This window comes from Podarcis bocagei, assembly GCF_964188305.1.
Source record: "Podarcis bocagei genome assembly, chromosome: 4".
Lineage (NCBI taxonomy): Eukaryota > Metazoa > Chordata > Lepidosauria > Squamata > Lacertidae > Podarcis > Podarcis bocagei.
Window position 1 is genome coordinate 23633678 of NC_138128.1, and position 23787 is coordinate 23657464.

Below are 23787 nucleotides of genomic sequence, written 5' to 3' on the forward strand. Positions count from 1 at the left end.
AAATCAAGTGTAAATGCATGGAAGCAGATTCGTAAGTCAAAACAACAATGAGAGATCCACACCAGACATTTTAAGCACAATGATACCACTTGGATGGTTATAGAGAACCCTTGGAACTGGTTTAGGATGGATCATAGCTCAGTGGTAGAGCATCTCCACATAGGGCAAATCTCCACCTGTGATTACTTATGTCAGCTCCAAGCTGTTATATAGAGAAAGCCCCATTGTGGGCCTCTCTGGTGAATGAATGGGTTTTGACTCCAGTGGTTCCAAGGCTATCTCCATTCTTCCCAGCCTCCAGAATGTCTAATTTGGAACTCTAACAGTGTGTGGTGGTGGTGAAAGAACCACTCTACATCCATGGAACAATTCACGGGCATAGCTGAGGTGTATGTGGCAGACGTGCTCTTTCATTGGCAAAGCTCCATCAATAGACAGGTGCTTCCATTCCCTCCTAGCCACCCCCAGTCACTGCCAGTAGTTCTGAGGGTGTGGCCTCAGTGGAGTTAAGTGCTGCATCAGTTGGAAGACTCAGCCACTAGGAAGTTCTGCTAGCACTTTCTTTCTGCAAAGCTTCCTCTTCCAAACATTTTTTTTTCATCCACTGCATAAAGAAGATTACTTAAGAGTGGTTTGTTGTAGCTCTGTAGCCTGCATCTAACTCATTTAGGAACAAAGGTGTTCAGACTTGACAAATCAGGTTATCAAGGTGTGAAGGAATACATCATTGCTTTCCTCTTTACAGGAAAATTGAGCTGCATCATATGGTCAGTGGTTGCCTACATAAAAAGATTATTGAGGTTTCGAAGCTCATTTGCATAGCAGGACTCTCACCAAAACTTTGATTTGCCCTCACCTGGGATTCTAGATACTCTGTTTGCTGATTCAATCTGCATTCTACAGTCTGCTTTGTGAAATCCCTGGAACCTGCTTACAGTGTTGCTGAACATGAACATAAAATTGGCTTATCTTCTTTTAGCTCTGTGCACAGCCATCATATTCATCTTAGTCTGGGCTTTCCAAAACAGAGGAGGGAAGCCCATGCTTTGTGACAGCCATCTTCAGGAGATGGGAAGGAAGGAAAGAAGCCATGGAATCTACAGCCAGGTATTTGCTGATTTAACTCCAGAAGAGATCATGCAAGTGAAGATCTACCTGCAGTACAACCTGGGGGTGCCATTAGTAGAACCTCCTCAAACCAAGTCATCGGACAACTGCATTTTTTCTATCACCCTTCAGCTTCCTCCCAAAGCCGAAGTGCTCCAATTCCTGGACCACCAAGGGAGCAGGCCTGCACGGCAAGCTCTGGCTGTACTCCATTTTGGAAACCAGCAGGACCCAAATGTCACAGAGTTTGTGGTAGGTCCTCTTCCAAATCCAATGTACCACCAAGATGTCACAGTGCAGAAGTATGGAGGGAAGTTGCCTTACTCCAGAAGGTTTCTCCTAAATAATGAATTCAAAGAAATCGTTACTTTCCTGAAGAACAAAGAATACCCCAAGGCTCCAAACTTTATGCAGAAAGTACTATATTACAATGGAAGCAATCTCACAAACTTCCCTGCCTTACCACCTGGACAAAAATCAGGAGACCGGAAAATCTGGGTTGTTCATTCCCAGAATGTCCCTGGCAGTTATCTGCATCCGGTTGGATTTGAAATCCTGGTAGATCTTAGCAGCCTAGACATTTCTCATTGGAAAGTGCTAAAAGTCTTCTATAATGGACAGTACTTTGAGGACATGGAAGATATTGAGAGACAGTTCATTACGGGACATGTTAAAATAGCCAAGGTCAGAAAGGCTCCTTCTGACGGAGGATATTCCTCATTGAAGCAGAGGGTTCCACACCAGAGACTAGGCCCCTTGCAGTATGAACCTCGTGGTCCCCGCTTCCGCATCTGGAATAACCAGGTTTTCTTCATGTCCTGGAGTTTTGCCTTTGGCATAGATGCTAATAGGGGGCCACAGATCTTTGATGTTAGGTTTAAGGGTGAGAGGATAGTCTATGAGTTAAGCTTGCAAGATGCATCTGCCATCTATGGCTCCAACACTCCAGGGGCAATGCTGACCAGATACATGGACCTAAGCTTTGGCCTTGGTTTAACTGGCTCCACTCTCACCCAGGGCATGGATTGTCCTTACCTGGCTACCTATTTGGACAGGCACTATTTTCTTGATTCCTCTTTGCCTGTCACTCGCAAAGGCTCTATCTGCATCTTTGAGCAGAATGCTGAGGTCCCTGTGAGACGCCATTATGACCGCTCAGAGCCTCCGTTTTATGGAGGGTTGGTGGATTCTGCTCTTGTCTTCAGGTCCATATCTACAGTTGGTAATTATGATTATATTTGGGATTTTATATTTCATCAAAATGGAGCTATCGGGATCAGGATCCATGCAAGTGGATACATTCAATCTGCTTTTTACTTTGGCGATGCCTTGGAATTTGGAAACAGAGTTGAAGAGTGGACATTGGGAACAATTCACACTCACAACATTAATTTCAAGGTGGATATGGACATTGGTGGTAAGTGTACACCTCTTTTGTAACTTATGGATTGAAGTAATTTCTACTGCTGGTAAGGGGATGTCTCTTTTGTGGCTTTTCTGTGCCTGTTTGTGGCTTGCTTGCTGACTACTTGTAGCCCATACAGAAAGAATCACAGAATGGTAGACTTGGAAGTGACTCCAAGGGTCCTCTAGTTCAATCCCCTGGACTGCAGGAGTCATAGCTATTTAATCCCTGACAGGTGGCCCTCCAACTTCTGTTTAAAACCTTCAAGGAAGGAGAGCTCACCAGCTTTCAAGGTAGTGCATTGAACTGTTGAACATCTACAGTACTCTCTTTTTTAAAAATATTTTTTTATTGGTTTTACAAGAATTTTTTATAAACATTACAAACAAATAAAGAAACAAACAGACATGTATAATTTCATATCCTTTTTTTCATAAACCTCGCTTCTCCGACTCCCCCAAACCTCCCCTTTCTACACCCCAATTTCCAAAATTATTTCAGCAAATCCTAACACTTATTTTAATCCAATTTGTCCCTTATTTATTCTTTTCTTTTACTTAATCTTATGCCGCTGTAATCCCCTTTTTTCTAAAACCTCAACATTTTAGCATTCATTAATTTTGTAATATTTCTTAAGATAGATTTTAAATTTTTCCCAATCTTCATCCGCCGTCTCTTTCCCCTGATCACGGATTCTGCCAGTCATTTCAGCCAATGCCATATAGTCTATCACCTTCATCTGCCATTCTTCCAGGGTGGGTAGATCTTGGGTCTTCCAATACTTTGCGATGAGTATTCTTGCTGCTGTAGTAGCATACATAAAAAAAGTTCTGTCTTTCTTTGGCACCAATTGGCCGACAATGCCCAAGAGAAACACCTCTGGTTTCTTAGGGAAAGTACATTTAAGTACCTTTTTCATTTCATTATATATAATTTCCCAGAAAGCCTTAATCTTCGGGCACGTCCACCAAAGGTGATAAAAGGTACCTTCAGTTTCTTTACATTTCCAACACTTATTGTCAGGCAAATGGTAGATTTTTGCTAGCTTGACTGGGGTCATGTACCACCTATAAATCATTACTCTCAAAACATTCTTCCCAATGTTTAGTCAGAATCTCCTTTCCTGAAATTTGAATCCATTGGTTCGTGTCCTATCCTCTGGAGCACCAGAAAACAGGCTTTCTGCACTATACATGTGACAGCCCTTCAGAAACTTTTAAGAAGGCTATCATCTCTATGTCTTCTTTCTTCCAGGGTAAACATATCCAACTCCCTCAACCATTCCTCATAAGCCTTGGTTTCCAGACCCTTGACCATCTTCATTGCTCTGCTCTGCACACAGTCCCGTTGTCAATATCCTCCTTAAACTGTTGTTCCTTCTTTTTTTTTTTTATAAAATTTTTTATTGCGTTTCTTTCCATAGGTTAACAGATTTGTTTACATAGCAACATGCAAGAAACATTTTTTTTATATATATGAAGAAAATTAAGAAAAAGAAGAAAAAATTAAGTAACCTTCACAACGTCCTTCAACAGTTCGCTTTCTTTTTGGACCTCCTCACATCCTCTCAACATTGCATTCATTATTCTAGCCAGTTCAGCAATTTGTTATCTTGTTTCACATCTTATTGTACCTTTGAATTTATTATGTTACCAATTTCAGAAGTTTGTAATTTAGTTTTAACACTCTTAATAAACATAATATTTTGATTCTAATTTATCTCGTTTTTTCATCAATACTTACTTTATCATTTACTTAAATAAATTGCAGAAGCATAGCGTTTCTTGATCGTGCACAATCTTAACATTCAAACAACTTATAATATTTTTGCAAATAGTCCTTAAATTTTTTCCAGTCCTCCTCCATTGTTTCTTCGCTCAGATCTCGAATTCTGCCAGTCATTTCTGCCAACTCCATATAGTCCATCAGCTGCGTCTGCCAGTCCTCCAGTGTGGGTAAATCTGGTGTCTTCCAGAACTTTGCAATAAGAATCCTTGCTGCTGTGGTTGCATACATAAACAAGGTTCTGTCCTTCTTTGGCACCTTCCGGTCCACCATGCCCAGGAGAAAGGCCTCTGGTTTCTTAGAAAAGGTATATTTAAATACCTTTTTCAACTCATTATATATCATTTCCCAGAAGGCCTTTACTTTCGGGCAGGTCCACCAGAGGTGAAAGAATGTCCCTTCTGCCTCCTTGCATTTCCAACACTTATTATCAGACAGATGATATATTTTAGCCAACTTGACTGGGGTCATGTACCACCGGTATACCATTTTCATAATGTTCTCTTTCAAGGCACTACATGCCGTGAATTTCATACCGGTGTTCCATAACCTTTCCCAGTCCTCAGACATAATATTGTGTCCTACATCCTGTGCCCATTTTATCATAGCAGATTTAACTGTCTCATCCTGTGTATTCCATTTAAGCAGCAAGTCATACATTCTCGAAAGTACCTTAGTCCTTGGTTCTAGTAGCTCCGTCTCCAGTTTCGATTTCTCCGTCTGGAAACCCACTTTTTTATCCATTTTAAATACCTCTTGAATTTGAGCGTAATGTAACCAATCTCGCACCTTACTTTTTAATTTGTCCTGGCTTTGGAGCTTCCAATTGTCTCCGACTCTTTCAATTAATTCCCAATATTTTGGCCAGTAGGCCTCCATATTGGGCCTTTTTTTAGAAATCTTGGCTTCCACTGGTGATAACCACCTCGGGGTCTTACTTTCTAGTAAGTCCTTATACTTCATCCAGACGGCAAAAATTGATTTTCTGACAATATGGTTTTTAAACAGTTTATGAACCTTCGCCTTGTCATACCACAAGTATGCATGCCAACCATAAACATTGTCAAACCCTTCCAGATCTAGGACATCAGTGTTTTCCAACAGAAACCAGTCCTTCAGCCAGCAGAAGGCTGCAGCTTCGTAGTATAACCTTAAATCCGGCAGGGCAAACCCCCCTCTTTCTTTTGAGTCAGTTAGTATTTTGAATTTTATTCGGGGCTTTTTGCCCTGCCAGACAAACTTAGAAATATCCTTCTGCCATTTTCCAAAACATTCCATTCTGTCCACGACCTGGAGGGTTTGAAACAAAAATAACATTTTTGGCAAAACACACATCTTTATAGCTGCGATTCGGCCTGACAAGGTAAGTTTCAATCTTGACCAAATATCCAAGTCTTTTTTAATTTCCAGCCAACATTTTTCATAATTATCTTTGAATAGATTTAAGTTTTTGGTGGACAAAGATACCCCCAGGTATTTCACTTTTTAAACCACACTTAGCTCTGTCTCTTTCTGGTACCCCTCTATCTCTGTAGGCGTCAAATTTTTGGCCAAGACCTTAGTTTTTTGTTTGTTTAGCTTGAATCCCGCCACCCGACCAAACTCCAAGATAAGTTCAAGAACTCTTTTTGTGCTAGATTCTGGCTCCTGTACTGTCAAGACTAGGTCATCTGCAAAAGCTTTCAATTTGTATTGTTTCGCTCCGACCACTATACCCTGCACCAACTGGTCCTCCCTGATCATATTCAGCAATACCTCCAGAACAGAAATAAATAACAGAGGGGATAGAGGGCACCCCTGTCGTGTCCCTTTTTCAATTTGGAGTTCCTCCGATACCACATTGTTCACTATCAGTTTAGCTTTTTGTTCTGAATAGATTGCTTCTAATCCATTTTCAAACCCCCGTCCCACTCCCATCCCTTTCAAGTTTTTCTTCATAAACATCCAAGAAATGTTGTCAAATGCTTTCTCCGCATCAATAAAGATTAAAGCCGCCCTTGTATTTCTGATTCGCAGCAGCTCCAATATATCAATAATGTTCCTGGTGTTGTCAGACATGTGTCTACCAGGGAGAAAGCCTGCTTGGTCCTTGTGAATTACTTCATTTAGTACATTTTTAAGTCTATTCGCTAAAATGTCTGCAAATATTTTGTAATCCACATTCAGGAGTGAGATGGGACGGTAGTTCTTAAGCTGGGTCTTTTCCCTTTCTGACTTGGGTATCAATGTGATGAATGCTTCTTTCCACGTTTCCGGTGCCTTCCTCCCCTCCATGATCTGGTTACAAACCTCCAACAACGGTTGTGTCAAGAAGTCCTTCAAAGTCTTATAATATTTGGAGGTGAGTCCATCCGGGCCTGGAGATTTGCCAAGCTGCATATTTTGGATGGCACCTTCAATTTCCTGTTGAGTTATTTTGCTGTTAAGAATTGATCTTTTGTCTTGACTTATTTTAGATAGTCCATTTGTCCTCAAAAATTGGTCTATTTCCGATTCTTTCTGAGGCCCCTGTGCATAAAGCTCTTTGAAGTATCTGTGGAAGCACTTTCTTATTTCTTCTGGTTTCTGAACTATTTTTCCTTGAATCTCCAAGTTTGTAACCGTATTTAACTTTTGTCTTTTTTTCAACTGCCAAGCTAACAACTTTCCACATTTGTTTGCTGATTCAAACGATCTCTGCTTCATTTGTTTAATTTTCCACTCAATCTCTTGATTGATCAATTTCGAATATTGTGCTTGATGGAATTTGATCTCTCTTAGCACCTCTTTTGACTTCGGTTTGGTTCTCAACTTTTTCTCTCCTTCACTTATTTTCTCTAAAAATTTTTCCTTTTTTCCGTTCCAGAATTTTCTCTTTATTGTATTCTGTTGTATCAGAAACCCTCTCATTACAGCTTTACTTGCGTCCCAGATTGTTCTTTTCTCCACCGTAGTGTTCAAGTTTATTTCAAAATAGTCCTTTAGCGTTTTTTGGGCCTTCTTAACAATCTCTTGATCTCTTAACAAGGTGTCATTCATTCTCCATCTGAAGGATCCAGTTGGGAAAAGTCTCAATTCCATTTTCAAGGCATTATGGTCGGAGCAGGTTTTTGGGCAGATTTCCACTTTTCTTGTTTTCGGCGCCAGCCCTCTAGATATCCAAATTTGGTCAATTCGTGTCCATGACAGATGGGCCTCAGAGAAGAAGGTTCCTTCTTTACCCAAGGGGTTCCTTGTCCTCCAGATGTCAATCAAGTCCATATTGTCTGTCATTTCAAAAAAGGTTTTAGGGAGTCTGCCGTCTGTTGTTAAGTTTTGATTTTGAGATTTGTCCATATTTGTTGACACCACCCCATTCATATCTCCCATCACAATAATGTTAGAATAGTCCAAATAGTCCATCATTGTCTCATGCAGCTTCTTATAGAATTCTGATTTTCCATCATTTGGCGCATAAACTCCTAATATCAAAATCTTCTCCCCTTGTGTTTGAATTTCAATTGCGAGAATTCTTCCATGATCATCTTTAAATAGAAATTTTGGTGACAGGTTCTCCTTTGCATAAATTACAACGCCTCTTTTTTTAACTTTGTCTGATGAAATAAATTCTTGGCCAAGTCTTTTATTGATTAATACTTTCCTGTGGAGCCTAGTCACATGTGTTTCTTGTAAGCATATTACATCCAATTGTTCTTTTTTTAGGATATGAAATATCCTCCTTCTTTTTTCCGGAGAATTCCCGCCATTTATATTCCAACTAAGTAGCTGCAGAGACATCCTGTTCTATTTAAGATGTTCTTAGGATGAGGTGCCTTCCTTTTGCTCAGATCCCGAGAGTGCAGGCGTTGGCCCGCTTCCAGGCAGTATTGGTGTTGGTAAGACTGGAAGCCAATCTACTCCTTTTTGGAGATCTTCTCCGTGGTCGTGAAGGAACTTTTGGTTATCTTCAGGTGTTCTAATTTTAACCTTCCTTTCTTTGTAGGTGAAGGATAGTCCTTGTGGAAACTCCCACCTATAGGGAATTGCGTTGTGTCTCAGCAATTTTGCTAGTTCTGTGTAGGTGGCTCTGAGGTCCAGCAACTGTCTCGGAATATCTCTATAAATTTCCACCCTTTTGTCTTGTATTTCAATTGCTTTTTTGAAGTGAAGACCTAGGATCTTGTCTCTCTCTTCCTTTGATCTTAAAATTATCAAACAGTCCCTGGATCTGTCTTTCCTTACCAATCTTCCCAATCTATATGCCGAGACAATCCTGAAGTCTGTATCTTCCTTTAAACCCCAGAACTTCGAAAATTCCTGTGTCAAGTATCCAATCAAGTCTCCTTGCTCGAGTTCCGGGATGCCTCTCAATTTGATGTTACTCTCACGATTTTTCAGTTCCACCATTGACAGATAAATTTGTTGTTCACCCACCTGTTTGTGCAGGGGCTTGACTTCTCCTTTTATTTCTTCAACTTCTTTTTGTAGAGCTCCCACTTTCTGAATTGCTTCTCCAGCTAATTCCCGATTTTCCGCTGTTGCTCCTTGCAAATTCTCTATAGCTTGCGTGTGCTGGGAAACTTGATCAGTCAATTTTTGAATCGAGGAAGTCGCTTTATCTATTTTCAAAGACTGGTCGTCCACCTTCTGGTTTAAACTTGATAATTGCTCCAATATTTGTTTTAATAGTGTATCTGACCCACCTGCTGCCATATCTTCCTCAGTGGACTTCTCAGTTATTTCCCCTTGCTCCCTTTGAGTCACCAGTACAGCTGGAACCGACGATCGGCGTCCTTGGGTCAGTGTTGTTTGTACAAATTGTGCTGGTTTTCTTTCCTTTTCTTTTTCCTTGGCCTCTTTAGATTCCTTAGCTTTAGATGCTCTTGTTCTCCCTGCACCACTCATTACACATCTGTCAGTGTTCAAGGTCAGATTGTCTATTGTTCCATGGGAGAGACAAATTCAGTTATAAACAACCAGTGAAGTGGAATTCAAAACAAAAGTCAATTCCCAGGATTTTATAATCCGAAAGCCCTGTAGGGGGAGTGCCACCAGGTTTCAAAGACAAAGAAGGAAGTAATCCGCCATTAAAGTTCCAAATTATTTCAACTCAGTAAATTCGATAGTCCAACAGTCCCTTCAAAGACTCAAAATTCCCCCAAAGCACCTTTTATAGTTCAGCAAAGTTTCACAAGAGGTGCTTGCAACAGTATCACGTCCAGTCTTTTCTGCTCAAATGTATCAGTTACGTTCCAACAAAGTTTTTGCAAAGTTTTTGCAACTGTTTCCGCAGTTTCACACAATCTCCCTCTCCGGCAGCCCGACGATCTGGCTCTTTAGAAATACAGCCCAAAGAAAAAGGGAGGTAGGAGGAAAGTCCCCATTTACTCCTTCTTTTAATCAATGTCCATTTCCACCTTCGGTTTAAAAGAAAAAAGAGCAGGTCTAATAGCACGAAAAAGTTAAAACTTCCCACAGTCCCGTTTCAAGCGCTTTCCGCTTTTTAAAGCTTTGCTTTGATCTTGTCAGCAATGTCGGAAGACGGACTTCCCTTTTCTCGTCTCCCGTTTTCAGCCAAATTTAACAAATTCTTTGCCAATTTTAAACCCTTTACTCACGGGTATGTTACTTGCAGTTTGGTGTTGGTTTTAGGAAGAAGGATCAGCGCTCATCTGCAACGGCCGCGCGGCTTCACTTCCGCGGAAAGAGCGATGAACTCACAGCACCGCTACCCCTCCTTCACTCCGGGTCTCCTTACGGGGTCCCTTCTGTGTTTTCAGGGCAGCTTCTGGTGCCCGCCGAGTCCCACGGCCACGGGCTCACTCTACCCGTGGTTTATCTTGATGGGTCGTCGCTATGCCGCAGCGAACGACCCTTTTCCGCGGAGCCCCTCTTCAGAGACCGAAGAGGACCGCCATTACAGTTTCGCGCCGCCCCCGGAAGTCCAAACTGTTGTTCCTTCTTAAAATATGTTTTCCTTGTTATGGTTTACATGAACAGCTTACCAGAGGTTACTTCCTTTTCATGCCACACTCCCTGCCAAAAGTAATAGAAAAACAGGCATTTAAGGCTCAGAGAAATGTTGGAAGATGCCCTGGGGTATTGGCAGCCCCCCATTTCTCCAGGCGTCCTTCGGTGAGCGTGGTTCTGGAAATGCTACTCCCTTCTTTTCCAGACGCCCCAGCGACACAAATCATAATGATTTATGCACACTAATATCCTGGCATCGTACAGCAATCGTACAGACTCCGTAGTTCTATTCTACGTTTTATTTACAGATTATATACAGAGAAAGCATAATGGCTAGCATTCTCTTCAGCTTCGAGGACAGGCACTGTAAAAGCGAAGGTACAGTTACAAAGGACATATGCAGCAGGAAGAGATAAGACTGTTTCTTCTTGTTCTCACACTCTCTCAGTCAGTCATGTGAATTATACCAATCACAAAATGCAGCCTCGGTGGACTGATTTACTAACAGGAACAACAGTTTGTGGGAAACCGGAGCTGCTGCTCATCTCCAGCACTTGGAGTTTGCTGCCACAGACATAGATTTTGGGCTGTCCTGAAGCCAAGTCCAGCTTTTGGCCTGTAGGTATTCTTGTGACTTGTATGTTTATAGAATCTGCAATCTCTCTTGAGATTTCAGCAACAGGCTCACTCATTCCGTGTAAGGCCAGGTGGGAGAGGCTGGAGCTGATGGATGACGTATGATGACAGCGCAAACATGAATATGTGTTTGAACAGTGTGCCACTGCAACACTGTCTTAATGGCATGGAAAATGGGGCAGGGATATACCGTATTTTTTGCTCGATAACACGCACCTGACCATAACACGCACATAGTTTTTAGAGGAGGAAAACAAGAAAAAAAATTCTGAATGAAACAGTGGATGTATCATTTTTGTGCTTCATGCTGTGGCCACAGACATGGGATTTAATGGTGAGTTTGGGGTAGCCCAATGCAAAAATCCTGAGAATCCATGTGGACCTGTGCTTTGTAACCACGTTTTTGCACCATTGCAGCCCAAGGCAACAGTGGGTGCGTGATTTTTTTGGTGCAGGCTGTAGCCATGGACATGCTATGTGATCTGATGGTGAATTTGGGGTGACCCAATGCAAAGATCCTGAGGATCCATGTGGATCCGTGCTTTGTAACCACGTTTTAAGTGGGGAGGGAAGGAAAAACACAGAAGGGACAAGGAGCATGAGAGGGGTGTGCGGAGAAGCAGCTGGCTAACAATGCAGGAGAGGGGTTTAACGGGAGGGAGGAAAGGAAGGCAAAAGTTTCCCCCCACCCACCCAAGCCAGCCCCCCCCTCTCTCTCCCACCTGCATTTTCCGGCTGCCTGCGATGCTGGACGCAGCAGCAGCAGCAGCAGCGGAGCACGGAGAGGAGGAGGTGGTGGCTGTCGGCTGCGCTCCTAGCGAAAACAGTGGGCAGTAAGACCCTGAGGCAGAATGCAGGAAAGCAGCAACCTCCTCCTCCTCCGTGATCTGATTTTTGCCTGATTTTTGCCCCTGTACTCGGGCCAGTTGGCTCCAGGGACCACACATTCACTCAATAACATGCACAGACATTTCCCCTTACTTTTTAGGAGAAAAAAATGTGAGTGTTATAGAGAGAAAAATATGGTATTTATTAAGCATGTACCATAAATATAAATTATGGATTGGAGTAATCTGGGAAGAAATATTCCAGTAAGTACAATTTCTTCTCTTATTGGATTACCTTAAAATGAACAGGGCTCATTCTCTTTGTGTCCTTTAGGAAACCAAGTAATCGCCTTCAGACTGTGGTTTAGAACGCTGCATCTTGCTATGCAATTCTCTTCACTTGTCGGGTCTCCTCTAACACTCTTTAACTTGCATCCAAAACAAGAACGTTCCCCATCCCACCTTCTTCCCTGCAGGGCCTGATACCCCTTCACTGAAGGGTTGAAAAATGTGGAATGGGGCACAGTGGTCTACTGAGGGATCAAGAATCCCAAATCTGAAAATTGGCTCTAGGTTAACCTAATGCGACATTCCTTTTAATTGTGCAGCAAGCTGCTGTCTGTGTGGATTTTCTTTATTCAATTACGGATTACCCTCCTTCCCCAGATTTTCATTGAGACTGATGTGCTTAGTGAGGGAAAGATTAAGCCTTCCTGCTTTAGCCATGATCCTGATAAAACCTGGCTCCTCACATGGTTATGAGGCTTGGGGACGGCAAGCTACCATTTGGCATGAATGAATGCTTGCTTGCTTCCTTTCTTAAGTCTCATAGCTGTGCAAAGAACTAACTTGCGTTCAAATCAAATCTGTAGAGGAAAGGGTTTAACCTCACCTCTGCATGTGCTATGGCCGCAATGGACTTAATATCTGTAATTTAAATAAGGGGGGGGGAACCAGTGTGTACACTATGCATTTAGAGTAATGTGTAGTTTGACCTTCTGGCAGTCTCCCTCTCTTCCCTCCCAGCCTACCAGAAATTATTCAGGAGGGTCCCAACCCTCCCACGAGGCTCTTTTGGGGGACCACAGTTATGTGTAGGTGGAGGAAGGGATGGGAAGCCTTTCTTTGGTGAACTTCCTGAGGTTATTTTATCTTAGGATCTAAGCTTTGATTTGTTTCTATTAAAATATTTAGAGCTTGCTGCAAGGCAGCTAAGAAAACTCAAGCCAAATAAAGTACAGTAGACATTATAAAATAGCAAGATAAAAATGAGTTAAAGCTCAGCGGAACATAATGCCACCAAATTTAATCATCTCTTCACATCTGTCTGGAGCCTGACAAATGCAGTCTAGATCTGGAATCAGCACTTTACATGTCTCCGCAGGTGTCAAGGAACCTGATTTGCAGCCATGCTGAAGGTGATTCTGCAAGTTATTTGCATTTGTTTATTTTGCTGAGACCATTGAAGACTCATTCTTCTACAGGGAAGAGCGAGCTCAGCAGCCTGTGAGATCTACTCCCACTTTTAGATGTGTAAAAATAGATGAGATTATGACCATAGCATGGTCTTTGTTGACCTCGGTCCAGCAGATAGGATCTAAGTGTAAGGTATTTGGCATGAAACTTGGGTGGCTTCCTGCCAGAACGACCACCCAGGTAACTGCATTTATAATTGGCCAGCAGATATTTCTGGACCATAGTAGCTACCACACAGTTGACCTGGCTGTGATTTGTTTCATAAACCAAGCAGTTCCAAATGCCACAGAGTGTATGACCTCTCCCATAACTATGATACCACCATGATGCCACAATGTAAGGGAAGGGCTGTAGCTCAGTGGTAGAAAATCTGCTTTGCATGCAGAAGGTCTCAGGTTCAAGCCCAGGCATCTCCAGGTAGGGTTGGCAATGAAGAAGAAGAAGAAGAAGAAGAAGAGGAGGAGGAGTTTGGATTTGATATCCCGCTTTATCACTACCCAAAGGAGTCTCAAAGCGGCTAACATTCTCCTTTCCCTTCCTCCCCCACAACAAACACTCTGTGAGGTGAGTGAGGCTGAGAGACTTCAGAGACGTGTGACTACCCCAAGGTCACCCAGCAGCTGCATGTGGAGGAGCGGAGACGCGAACCCGGTTCACCAGATTACGAGTCCACCGCTCTTAACCGCTACACCACACTGGCTCTCAGGAGCAATGGAGAGCCCAGTCAGTTGGTACAATACTGAGCACAGCCCCAGAGGACAGCAGCCCCTGTCCTCTCCCTTCCATGGACAGGAAAGATTGTGGAAGCTACCCCAGTGGTGGCAGCAGCAGGAGCTACCAACCACTGAGCCACACCCTGCCATACTCGGCTCCAGTATCAGCCTCCTCTTCCTTGTCTTGCTGTGCCACCAGCTACTTCCCCCACCCCACCCCATGCGGTGGGAGGAGAAGGAGCCACCAGCCACTAAAGCTGCACCAGTTCCGCATTTACCCTCTTCTGCCACCTGAACATTGGGGATCATTAAAAATATTTGGGGGACACAAAGTGCCTTGGACCCTAGGAGTTGGCACTTGTGGCTGCTTTTCTATGTTAACAAAAGCTGCGCTTGTGTGGACATGACCAAGCAGCTGAAAAATATGACGCCTCAACAGTTGTCTTCATTTGTTTTCTGTTTTAGGTGTGAAAAATTCCCTGGTAGCCAATGACATGGCTTTTGAGACAGTCAAGGCCCCTTGGAGTCCAGAGAATAAGATCCACCGGATGAAGATAGTAAGGAAAGTCTTGGACACTGAGAACAAGGCCGCCTTCCGCCTTCACGACAACATGCCAAGGCACATATATTTTGCTGCCAACAGCACAAACAAGTGGGGCCATAAGCAAGGCTATCGGATCCAGATGGTCAGCTTTTCTGGAGACCACCTGCCAGAAACCGATCCAATGGAGCGAGCCATCAGTTGGGGAAGGTAAGTGACTAATTTTTAGATGCTGAAACCCAAATGGGAAACCCAGATCAGAGACACGGGGACATAGGTAGCTGCCTTATACTGACCTTGGTTCACCTATCTCAGTATTGTCTACTGACTGGCACGTCTTCTGGGTGTCAGACCATGTTCTCTCCCAACCCTACATGGAGATGCTGAGGACTGAAACCGGAGCTTTATACATACCATGGCCCTTCCCCATGAAATTGGGGCTCCTTAACTCTAAGGGTGTTGAGATTTTGTTTTTGTTTTTTTAGAATATTTATTGAGAGTATGCAAAAAATTACACATAGAGAAAAAACAAACAAAAACTAACAAACACAAGCTAACGAGAAAGTTAACAATAAAGCAGCCTATAAAGAAAAAAGAAAATAGTACAAAATACAAAAAAACAGATAACTAAGAAATAGGAAAAAGAAGAAGGAAAAAATATTTTAAAAAAGAATAAATCCATTTTTCAACATCTTTGAGCTCATTTGCTTATTTCCTTGACCTCCTCACACCTCCCCTTTTGTAATCCCGTTTTCCAAGTCTTTTCAGCAAATCCTTACCCTCTTTCATTTATCTTTGCTCTATAACTGAACCTATTATAACTATATATTTTCATCCATATGACTATCTATATTTACCTATTCTTATTAACCTTATTTCCAAAACCACTTCTTTTCAGTTACAGATAGGTAGCCGTGTTGGTCTGCCATAGTCAAAATAAAAAAAATCCTTCCAGTAGCACCTTAAAGACCAACTAAGTTAGTTCTTGGTATGAGCTTTCGTGTGCATGCACACTTCTTCAGATACACACTGTGTGTATCTGAAGAAGTGTGCATGCACACGAAAGCTCATACCAAGAACTAACTTAGTTGGTCTTTAAGGTGCTACTGGAAGGCACTTCTTTTCAGTCCAACATCATTTTAACATTCATTAATTTTACAGTATTTCTGCAAATAGTCTTTAAATTTCTTCCAATCTTCCTCCACCATTTCTTATCCCTGGTCTCGGATTTTGCCAGTCATTTCTGCCAATTCCATATAGTCCATCACCTTCATCTGCCATTCTTCCAGAGTGGGTAAATCTTGTGTCTTCCAATACTTTGCAATAAGTATTCTTGCTGCTGTTGTAGCATACATAAAAAAGTTCTATCCTTCTTTGGCACCAATTGGCCGACAATGCCCAGAAGAAAGGCCTCTGGTTTCTTCAGGAAGGTATATTTAAATACCTTTTTCATTTCATTATAGATAATTTCCCAGAAAGCCTTGATTCTTGGGCACGTCCACCAAAGGTGAATGAATGTACCTTCAGTTTCTTTACATTTCCAACATTTATTATCGGGCAAATGATAGATTTTTGCAAGCTTGACTGGAGTCATGTACCACCTATAAATCTTTTTCATAATATTCTCTCTTAGGGCATTACATGCCGTAAATTTTATACCTGTGGTCCACAACTGTTCCCAGTCAGCAAACATAATGTCCTGTGCCCATTTAATCATAACAGATTTAACCGTCTTGTCCTGAGTGTTCCATTTTAACAGCAAGTTATACATTCTTGAAAGCATCTTTGTTTTAAGGGTGTTGAGATTTTGAGTGCTTTGGTTTGTGTCCATCACTCTGTCTCTCTCCTGGCTCCATCTGAGTCCCTGCAGTTGCAAGCTTTGATGATGTCTGAAACTTTGCCAGGGGGGAATGTCCAATGCCAGGGCTCAGCAGAATATGTAGTCATGTGGTCCTGGAAACAAAATTTAGGCCACTACATAAGAAGTTGAAAACCAGGACATTCAAGGTAGCTTTCTCAGAAATGCTACCTGTCCCATGTAGACAGGGCAAGCTAGACAGGCACAGCTCAGATGTCTCAATATGTGGTGTCAGGAGGAAGGTAAGGGATTTGATATGCTCTGGGGAATGTACAAAGGAGAGGAACCAGACTGCTGGTGCGTGATTGATACTGAGAGAGAGAGAGAGAGAGAGAGAGAGAGAGAGAGAGAGAGAGAGAGGATAGATAGATAGATAGATAGATGATAGATAGATAGATAGATAGATGATATATAGATATAAAGTAGCAGAACCACTTTCATTCTGATCATGGGCCGAAAGCCAACAGAAGTTGAGGAGGGTCCAGTTTGGCACAAATCATTCCCTAGGAATGAGGGTGAAAATGTTAATGATTGTCCAAAATTTACAGGGGAGAACTAGACATTGAAGGCACAGGAGCACATGATAGAAGTTCAAAGCACTGCAGGGCAAAACACACGTGCCAAAGATATGTGGAGAGACACACAGTGTATATGTTCTGATACAGTTATGCTAGAAGCCTCACAGTCAAACTGGGATGCTTGATTTTAGAGTAGCTGGGGAAACCCAGCCAGATGGGTGGGGTACAAATAATACATTATAAGTATAATTATTAGATAAAGTGGGTATTATGGGAATCTGGCAGCTTGGAGAAAGCTGGTGGGACACGGTTATTATCTCTGGATACAACTCAATAGGAAGGACAGGGAAGAGCATACTGGAGGTGGTGTTTCTGTTTGTCAAAGAGGATATGGATTCTAACAAGCTAGAAACCCCCAAAGTGGCAAGCAGCTCTAGAGAAGCTAAATTTGGGAGTCTATCCACCATCTTGAGAGAATGACCAAAGTCAAGCACTACAGCAACTGTGGGGAACCCGTGGGCTTCTAGATGTTTTTGGACTACAACTCCCAGCCGGCCATTGACCATGTTGGTTGGGGTTGATGGGAGTTGGATCAGAACACCTGGAGGGCAGCATACTAACCACCCATCTTCTGTAGCTTACTGCTGGATCTCCTTCCTAGGGCAGTTGGGATTCCACACACTAGTCTCAGCAGCGCTCTGCTTTTCAGGTACAAGCTGGCTGTCACCAAACGGAAAGAGAAGGAACCATTTAGCACCAGTATCTATAACCAGATGGACCCATGGACACCTTCAGTGGCCTTTGCTGACTTCCTAAACAATGAGAGCATTATCAATGAGGTGAGTTGTGATCCCTATGGGCACTGACAGATCTATCACCCTGAAGCCACACAGGGACTGGAGACTTTGGATATATTTTAAAATATACAGGCTGAGCAGATTTCATGGGAGTGCATCAACAGTGGCTCATTATATCTGAAGCTTCTCCTGCACCATCCTTTTCTCTCACCAGGCCTTTCCCTTAGATAGCCATTTAACATGATCCGTTGTGTCTCCCTTTGGCAGGACCTGGTTGCCTGGATCACCGCTGGCTTCCTGCATATTCCACATGCTGAGGACATTCCCAACACTCCAACGCTTGGGAACGTGATTGGCTTCTTTTTGAGGCCTTACAACTATTTTGACGATGATCCTTCTATGGATTCTCCAGACAGCGTTTTCTTCAGCAGCCAGCATGACCCCGCTTCCTGCAACGTCAACTACCTCGCCTGCGTGCCAAAAACAGCTGCGTGCTTGCCCAGCTTCCCACCTTTCACTTATGAGGGCTTCCAAAACATGACGACACTCTGATGCCTTCTAATTTTGGGAGAGGGTGGGTGGCTGCTGAACAGGGCAGCATGAAATCTGTGTATACCAAGAACAGCGAATCCCAGCTCTTTCCAGTGTCTTTGAAACCCAAATCTTAAGCCTTGCTTCCACACATTGCACATGTTCGCTAGTTGTATTTGCAAGAATCTTTTGCCGGGACTCTGTACTCGGCAGACAACAAGATCACAACACACTTTACATCGCTTGCTGTTTGCCACACAAAGCTGCTGTGTGCTAGCCTGTGGCTGTGATAGCACAAGTGACCATATTTGCCTAGCACACTATCAATTTATGATGCCATTTGCCTTCCAGTAAACTCAAGCCTATTACCAAGAAATTTGGTATGTGGCTGCTCACAAATGGCCTGTCAGGAAGATTTATGCACATCAGTTCTGCCAGTGTCAATCCAAAACCAGATCTGTTTAGCAAAAAGCAGGGACAGGGTAGGAGGAAATTGAAATCAAAAGCTAAGCAGTCCATTGGGTTTCTCTTTTTAATACACCTGGATTATTTGTAAATTTTTAATTTGATATTTCTGCAAGTAGCAGTGCAGATAATTGTTTTAATGGAAGCACACCTCCAAAACTCAATTAATTTGGTGTCTTTGGCACCGGTTTGCTGAATTGCTTTTCAATTTAGCAAAGGGCAGACTAGATTGCTATGCTTAAGTGAATGGGGTTTTGTATTGTCTCATTCCACAGACGTCAGGAAAAGTCAAGCATCACTCCACCTGTCAGGCTCAAAATTTAATCCCTGTCATTTTAAAAAAACCATACTGGGGCACCTTTATTATGGGCACTGTCAAGCTGCCACATTAAAAGACTCAATCCAGGTTTTACCAATAATTGTGTATCTGTTTCTTAGATATATGTCCACATCTCCTGAACATTGAAAATTGCAAATGTTATTTAAAATGTATCTCAATCATTCTTAGTGGCAAAGAGAATAATCTTTCAGCAGAGGAAATGCAGGTCTACTCCCTCTGACCACCACTGGGAACCTGAAGACATTTTCTATTTCTGAGTTTGCAGCTTATCCAAGACAAATATGGTACCTTTCTGGACATCTGGGCAGTCTACATCAAGCTTTGCCAACCTGGTACAGATATGTATTAGACACATCTGGGTTGACACCAGCATCCTGCAGTCAGGATAGAACATGAGACTTTTAATCTCAGGGTTGTGAGTTTGAGCCTCACGTTGGGTGAAATATTCCTACATTGCAGGGGGTTGGGTGGCATGACCCCTGTGGTCCCTTCCAACCTGTGGTCCCTTCCAATTCTATGATCCATTGAGCTATGATCCTTTTAACCCACTAAAACCCAGTGCTATAAAGAGAAGGTCTGACCGCTTCCTGTGCTGCTCAGCATTACATCTGAATCAGAAATTATGCTTTGTTTCACTCAAACAAACCATGATAAGTCAAGGTATGTGATTGGCTTAGAATTATGCTTTAGAGTAAACAAATCATGATCCCTGGTTGGGAGGTAAAGTGGGAAATAATAGTTTCTTTCTCCCCCACATGACTTGGGAGCAGCAAAGTGGCTGCAATAGGCTAGGAATGGGAGGCTCTACCAATTTCAGTTTCTCATTTTTTCCAAACTTAAATTCAGCTCTCTACATTTCTGCATCAGTTTCTTTTTAAAGTGCTCATTAAAAAAATTGTTTGCATTTTAGTGCTTATTTCTCATAAATAATCCTATGGGAGGAAGGGTGAGATACAAATTTTATAAATAATAATCTTTGGGTTTTTTAATGTTTAATTTTTTTATTTTTTACCAACAACCAAAACACAAACAGTGAAACCCCACGGGCGACTGATACATTGGGTATACATAATCAATAATATCATAACCTAAATAATAATCGTTGTATGCATTTTTGCCTAATGCACACACTTTTAAACAAGCCTTTCCCCCAAATCTATGCATTTAGCACACATTTTTGCACACATTATTTGCCTGGGAAACAGCATCACAAATGTCAAAGAAGTGTGAATTTTGAAGGATGGCTGTGATTTGGTTCACACATGGTTTCAGGAAGCACAAATTGGGTAGATCAGCCTTTAAATGCAAACTGGAACAAATTCATCCCTCGTCCTTCTAATCAGCACATAGCGCAGTAAACAATGGTTCACCCTGATGTCCAAACCTGGCCAGTGTATTTTATTATTACATCTCAATTGTATCTGATAAGATATGATTCATGGCACATGAAATATACTCTGAGTCGAGAGTGGATTTCATGCTCTTTATTCAGCTCATAGTGGTGAGGAGGAATGGAAGTTTCCCCAAAGTATCTGCTTTATATACATTATTTACACAATGGGCTGCACGTGATGGCTAATTCCAGGATTCTCCTGTAAGCCAATCAGGTTGTGGATTCACTTCCATCTGGAGCTGGATTGGGTGGCTGCTGCGGACCAATCATACTGCTGCGTTGTTCTAGGACCAATCAGACTGTTGCATTCTGAATCCTATTGTTCTAGGACCAATCAGACTGCTGCATTTTGGATCCTATTCAACTCAGTACATAACAGCACAATACATCTATGCTTTAAGTTTAGGACTGCACTGTTTTTCTTGTCTAGAAATTGCATGCTCACATACAGCAGGCCTTTACTTCTTTACTTATGTGGACGTCAGAACAAGTGTTTACTGTCAGGCATGCCAACTCCTAGGGGACAAGGCAGCTTTGGCCACCCCATGGTATTTTTTTGTGGGGGCCGAGCCCCCTCAATATTCTGGGGGTGTTTGGCTCCACCCCCTGGCTCCTTGCAGCATTGCACATGTGGCATCAGGGCATTGCATGGTGTTGTACACGGCCCCCCTCAATCATCCTAAAAAGATGGCACCTTCATTTAGTCCAGACCATCCCATATTTACAGAAGCCATCCCAGCTTCTGATTTGATCCCCAAATGTCCCATTTTTCCTTAGGACGTCCCTATTTTTATCAAAGAAGGTTGGAGGGTATGGAATTATCAGATCCTGAGCCATCTGAAGGCAGCCCTGTATAGGGAAGGTTTTTTAATATATATATAAAAGTTTAATGTTTAATTATATTTTTATGTATGTTGGAAGCTCCCCAGAGTGGCAACCCAATCAGATGGGTGGGGTATAAATAGTATAATTCTTTTTCTTATTATTATGGAATAGGACGTCCCTATTTTCGTCAGATAAATATTGGAGGCTATGCAAGTTGTTTCTGCTTGACTTTCATAACTTTTCTAAAATGGCTTGCATTATGTCCTTAAACTTGGCACGTTCCAGGTCTGGTTTTGCTGATCTGCATCCCCCCCCAAGCTTTTAACTAAATGAACATACTTAAATAAACTGCTACTGGGAATGTTGACTCCATGTCCTTGCTCAGAACAACGAGGACTGGAAAGGAACCAATCTGCAAAGGTCAACACGTCTTGTTGGGAATACATTGTTCGCGGTAGAAATTATTTCCACTAGATCAGGTGTGTGTGGTATATAATTAGCTGAAGCACAACAGATAGGGTTGGCACGGCACAAGCACCCTGGTCAAAGAGGTTCCTTTGACCCGTGAATTTTGAAATAAATATTTCTGTGTTATAAAGGGAACAGAACTATATATCTTTCTACAAGGCCCAGGATCCTGTTCTCTAAAGGTCTGTTATCTCCAGTGTCAAATTTAACCTGCTTATCTTTGTCACAATACACCAGGCAGCACTTGGCATATGTTTAGCGTGAGAACACAGAACAACAGCCAGTGATATGTTTTACAGATTGCCTGAATTTATTCAGATTTGACCATCATTTAATTTGCTCCACAACTTCTTTGGCTGCTTTTTCCTGACTGAAATGTGCCCTTGACTTGTAGTAGTGCTTCTTGCCTGCCTGGGTGAGGAAGAAGAGGAGGAGGAGGAGGAGGAGGAGTAGTAGTTTGGATTTGATATCCTGCTTTATCACTACTCAAAGGAGTCTCAAAGGAGCTAACATTCTCCTTTCCCTTCCTCCCCCACAAGAAACTGTGAGGTGAGTGGGGCTGAGAGACTTCACAGAAGTGTGACTAGCCCAAGGTCACCCAGCAGCTGCATGTGGAGGAGCGGAGACGTGAACGCAGTTCACCAGATTATGAGTCTACTTCTCTTAACCACTACACCACAATGTCTCTGTCTGTGAAGGCGTCTGTCTGTGTATATATATCTATATTTATATATTTTTGGGTCCCCCCCAAGCGTGTCTCTGGCCCCACAAACTAGGGGAAGTCCAGCCAGATGGTCGGAGTATAAAATAATAATAATAATAATAATAATAATAATAATAATAATAATAATAATAATTGTCAGAGCTGCTTCCAGATCCTAGCTCACAGAGGATCACGCTAGCCAGCGATCATTAAGTAAAAGTCTTTATTGAATTACAGTTTCCATTCTCAAGCTGCTGCGTGCAACTCTACGTCTAGTGGCTAGATCGGCGAAGCTCCGTCTGAGTCTCCGCCCCTTGTGCACCAACTTAATATCCTAGCCCTGCTCCACCTTTTCCGCCTGACTGTTCTCCTCTGGGTCCCTCTGCCCCCCGGGGTCTCTTCCTTCCTGGATTCTTCTGATGCCGACCCCCCGGACCCCCCTGTCTCCTTGCGCCGGGCTTTAGGACCTGGCTCTCTTTCAGGGCTGCCTACTGCGTCACTTTCCTGTGCATTTGAACTTGGCGCGCGCGCCCAACCTTCCACTTTCCGTCTGACCGTTTCTTCGCTCCCCGATGGAGGTGTGGCCACTCCTGACTCATGCCCTCCCCCCTGTTGTGAGCTGCCAGCGCTTGCTCCCTGGCTCCCTTCCTCTTCCCTGCTCTCTGGCGGTGACGCTGGTCCCGATTTCCAACTGCTCTCCTCTGAGTCCCCTCTGGCTCTATCTTCCTGGGGTGCCCCCCTAGACTCCCCCCTTGCCCTGGCCACTGGTGCTCCTTTCTGTGAATCTTCTGATTCACTGGAAAGGCTCGGAGATCTCGGGTCGTCGTCATCACTCATCTTTTCTTCTGCCTCCTCCCCTTCGCTCTCTGTTTCCTCCCTTGCTCTTGCCTCTGCTCCTGAACCCCTGACAATTTATTATTATTATTATTATTATTATTATTATTATTATTATTATTATTATTATTATTTCCCAGAAAACTATCCACAAGGCAATGTGGCCCCTGGGTTTAAAGTGGATTGTCATCATAAGGAAGTTGGTTCAGGCATCAGATGCTTTGGGATGGTGGTGATAACAAGAGTCAGCAAGGTTTTGAAGGGCACAACTATGTGTGCTATCTGGGCTGGTCTGTTCCGCATATTTTCCAATGCTACCCATGGATGTGCTAAAGGATATTGTCCTATCACCCATGTTGAAATACAATTCAACCAGGCCTCCTCCAACCCGTGTTTGGAATGCTCTACCCATCATTACCAGGTCTAGAGCTTTTTCAGTTTTGCTCCTCTGGGCTTGTGAACTTCCTTATTGCACTGACTTCCAATTCTTAAAAAGAATTTAAGAGACTAGTAATCACCTATACTCTATACTTCTATACTCTATTCTTCTCTGCCTTGTCAGGCATAGAATTTGTATTTCCCTGTACTTAATGCTGAATATCAACATTCCTTGCTTGCCAAGGAGATGGACATTTTA

General features: G+C 42.7%; 1 protein-coding gene across 1 annotated transcript; it reads left to right on the forward strand.

Moving 5' to 3' along the window:
• The first annotated feature begins 11 nt into the window (after positions 1 to 11).
• Positions 12 to 19089, forward strand: LOC308584898 (amine oxidase [copper-containing] 3-like). The gene is made up of 4 exons (XM_081190190.1): positions 12 to 2524; positions 14343 to 14628; positions 17504 to 17633; positions 17859 to 19089. The coding sequence occupies exons 1-4, from the start codon at positions 949 to 951 to the stop codon at positions 18141 to 18143; spliced, it is 2277 nt and encodes a 758-aa protein (XP_081046316.1). The 5' UTR covers positions 12 to 948; the 3' UTR covers positions 18144 to 19089.
• Positions 19090 to 23787: the final 4698 nt, after the last annotated feature.

What these genes read in the sequence shown, in the direction of transcription:
- LOC308584898 (XM_081190190.1), top strand. Translation starts at nt 949, where the DNA reads ATGAACATAAAATTGGCTTATCTTCTTTTAGCTCTGTGCACAGCCATC. An exon ending in GGTGGATATGGACATTGGTG is followed by an intron (nt 2,525 to 14,342) that starts GTAAGTGTACAC and finishes TTTCTGTTTTAG; the next exon opens with GTGTGAAAAATTCCCTGGTA. An exon ending in ATGAGAGCATTATCAATGAG is followed by an intron (nt 17,634 to 17,858) that starts GTGAGTTGTGAT and finishes TCCCTTTGGCAG; the next exon opens with GACCTGGTTGCCTGGATCAC.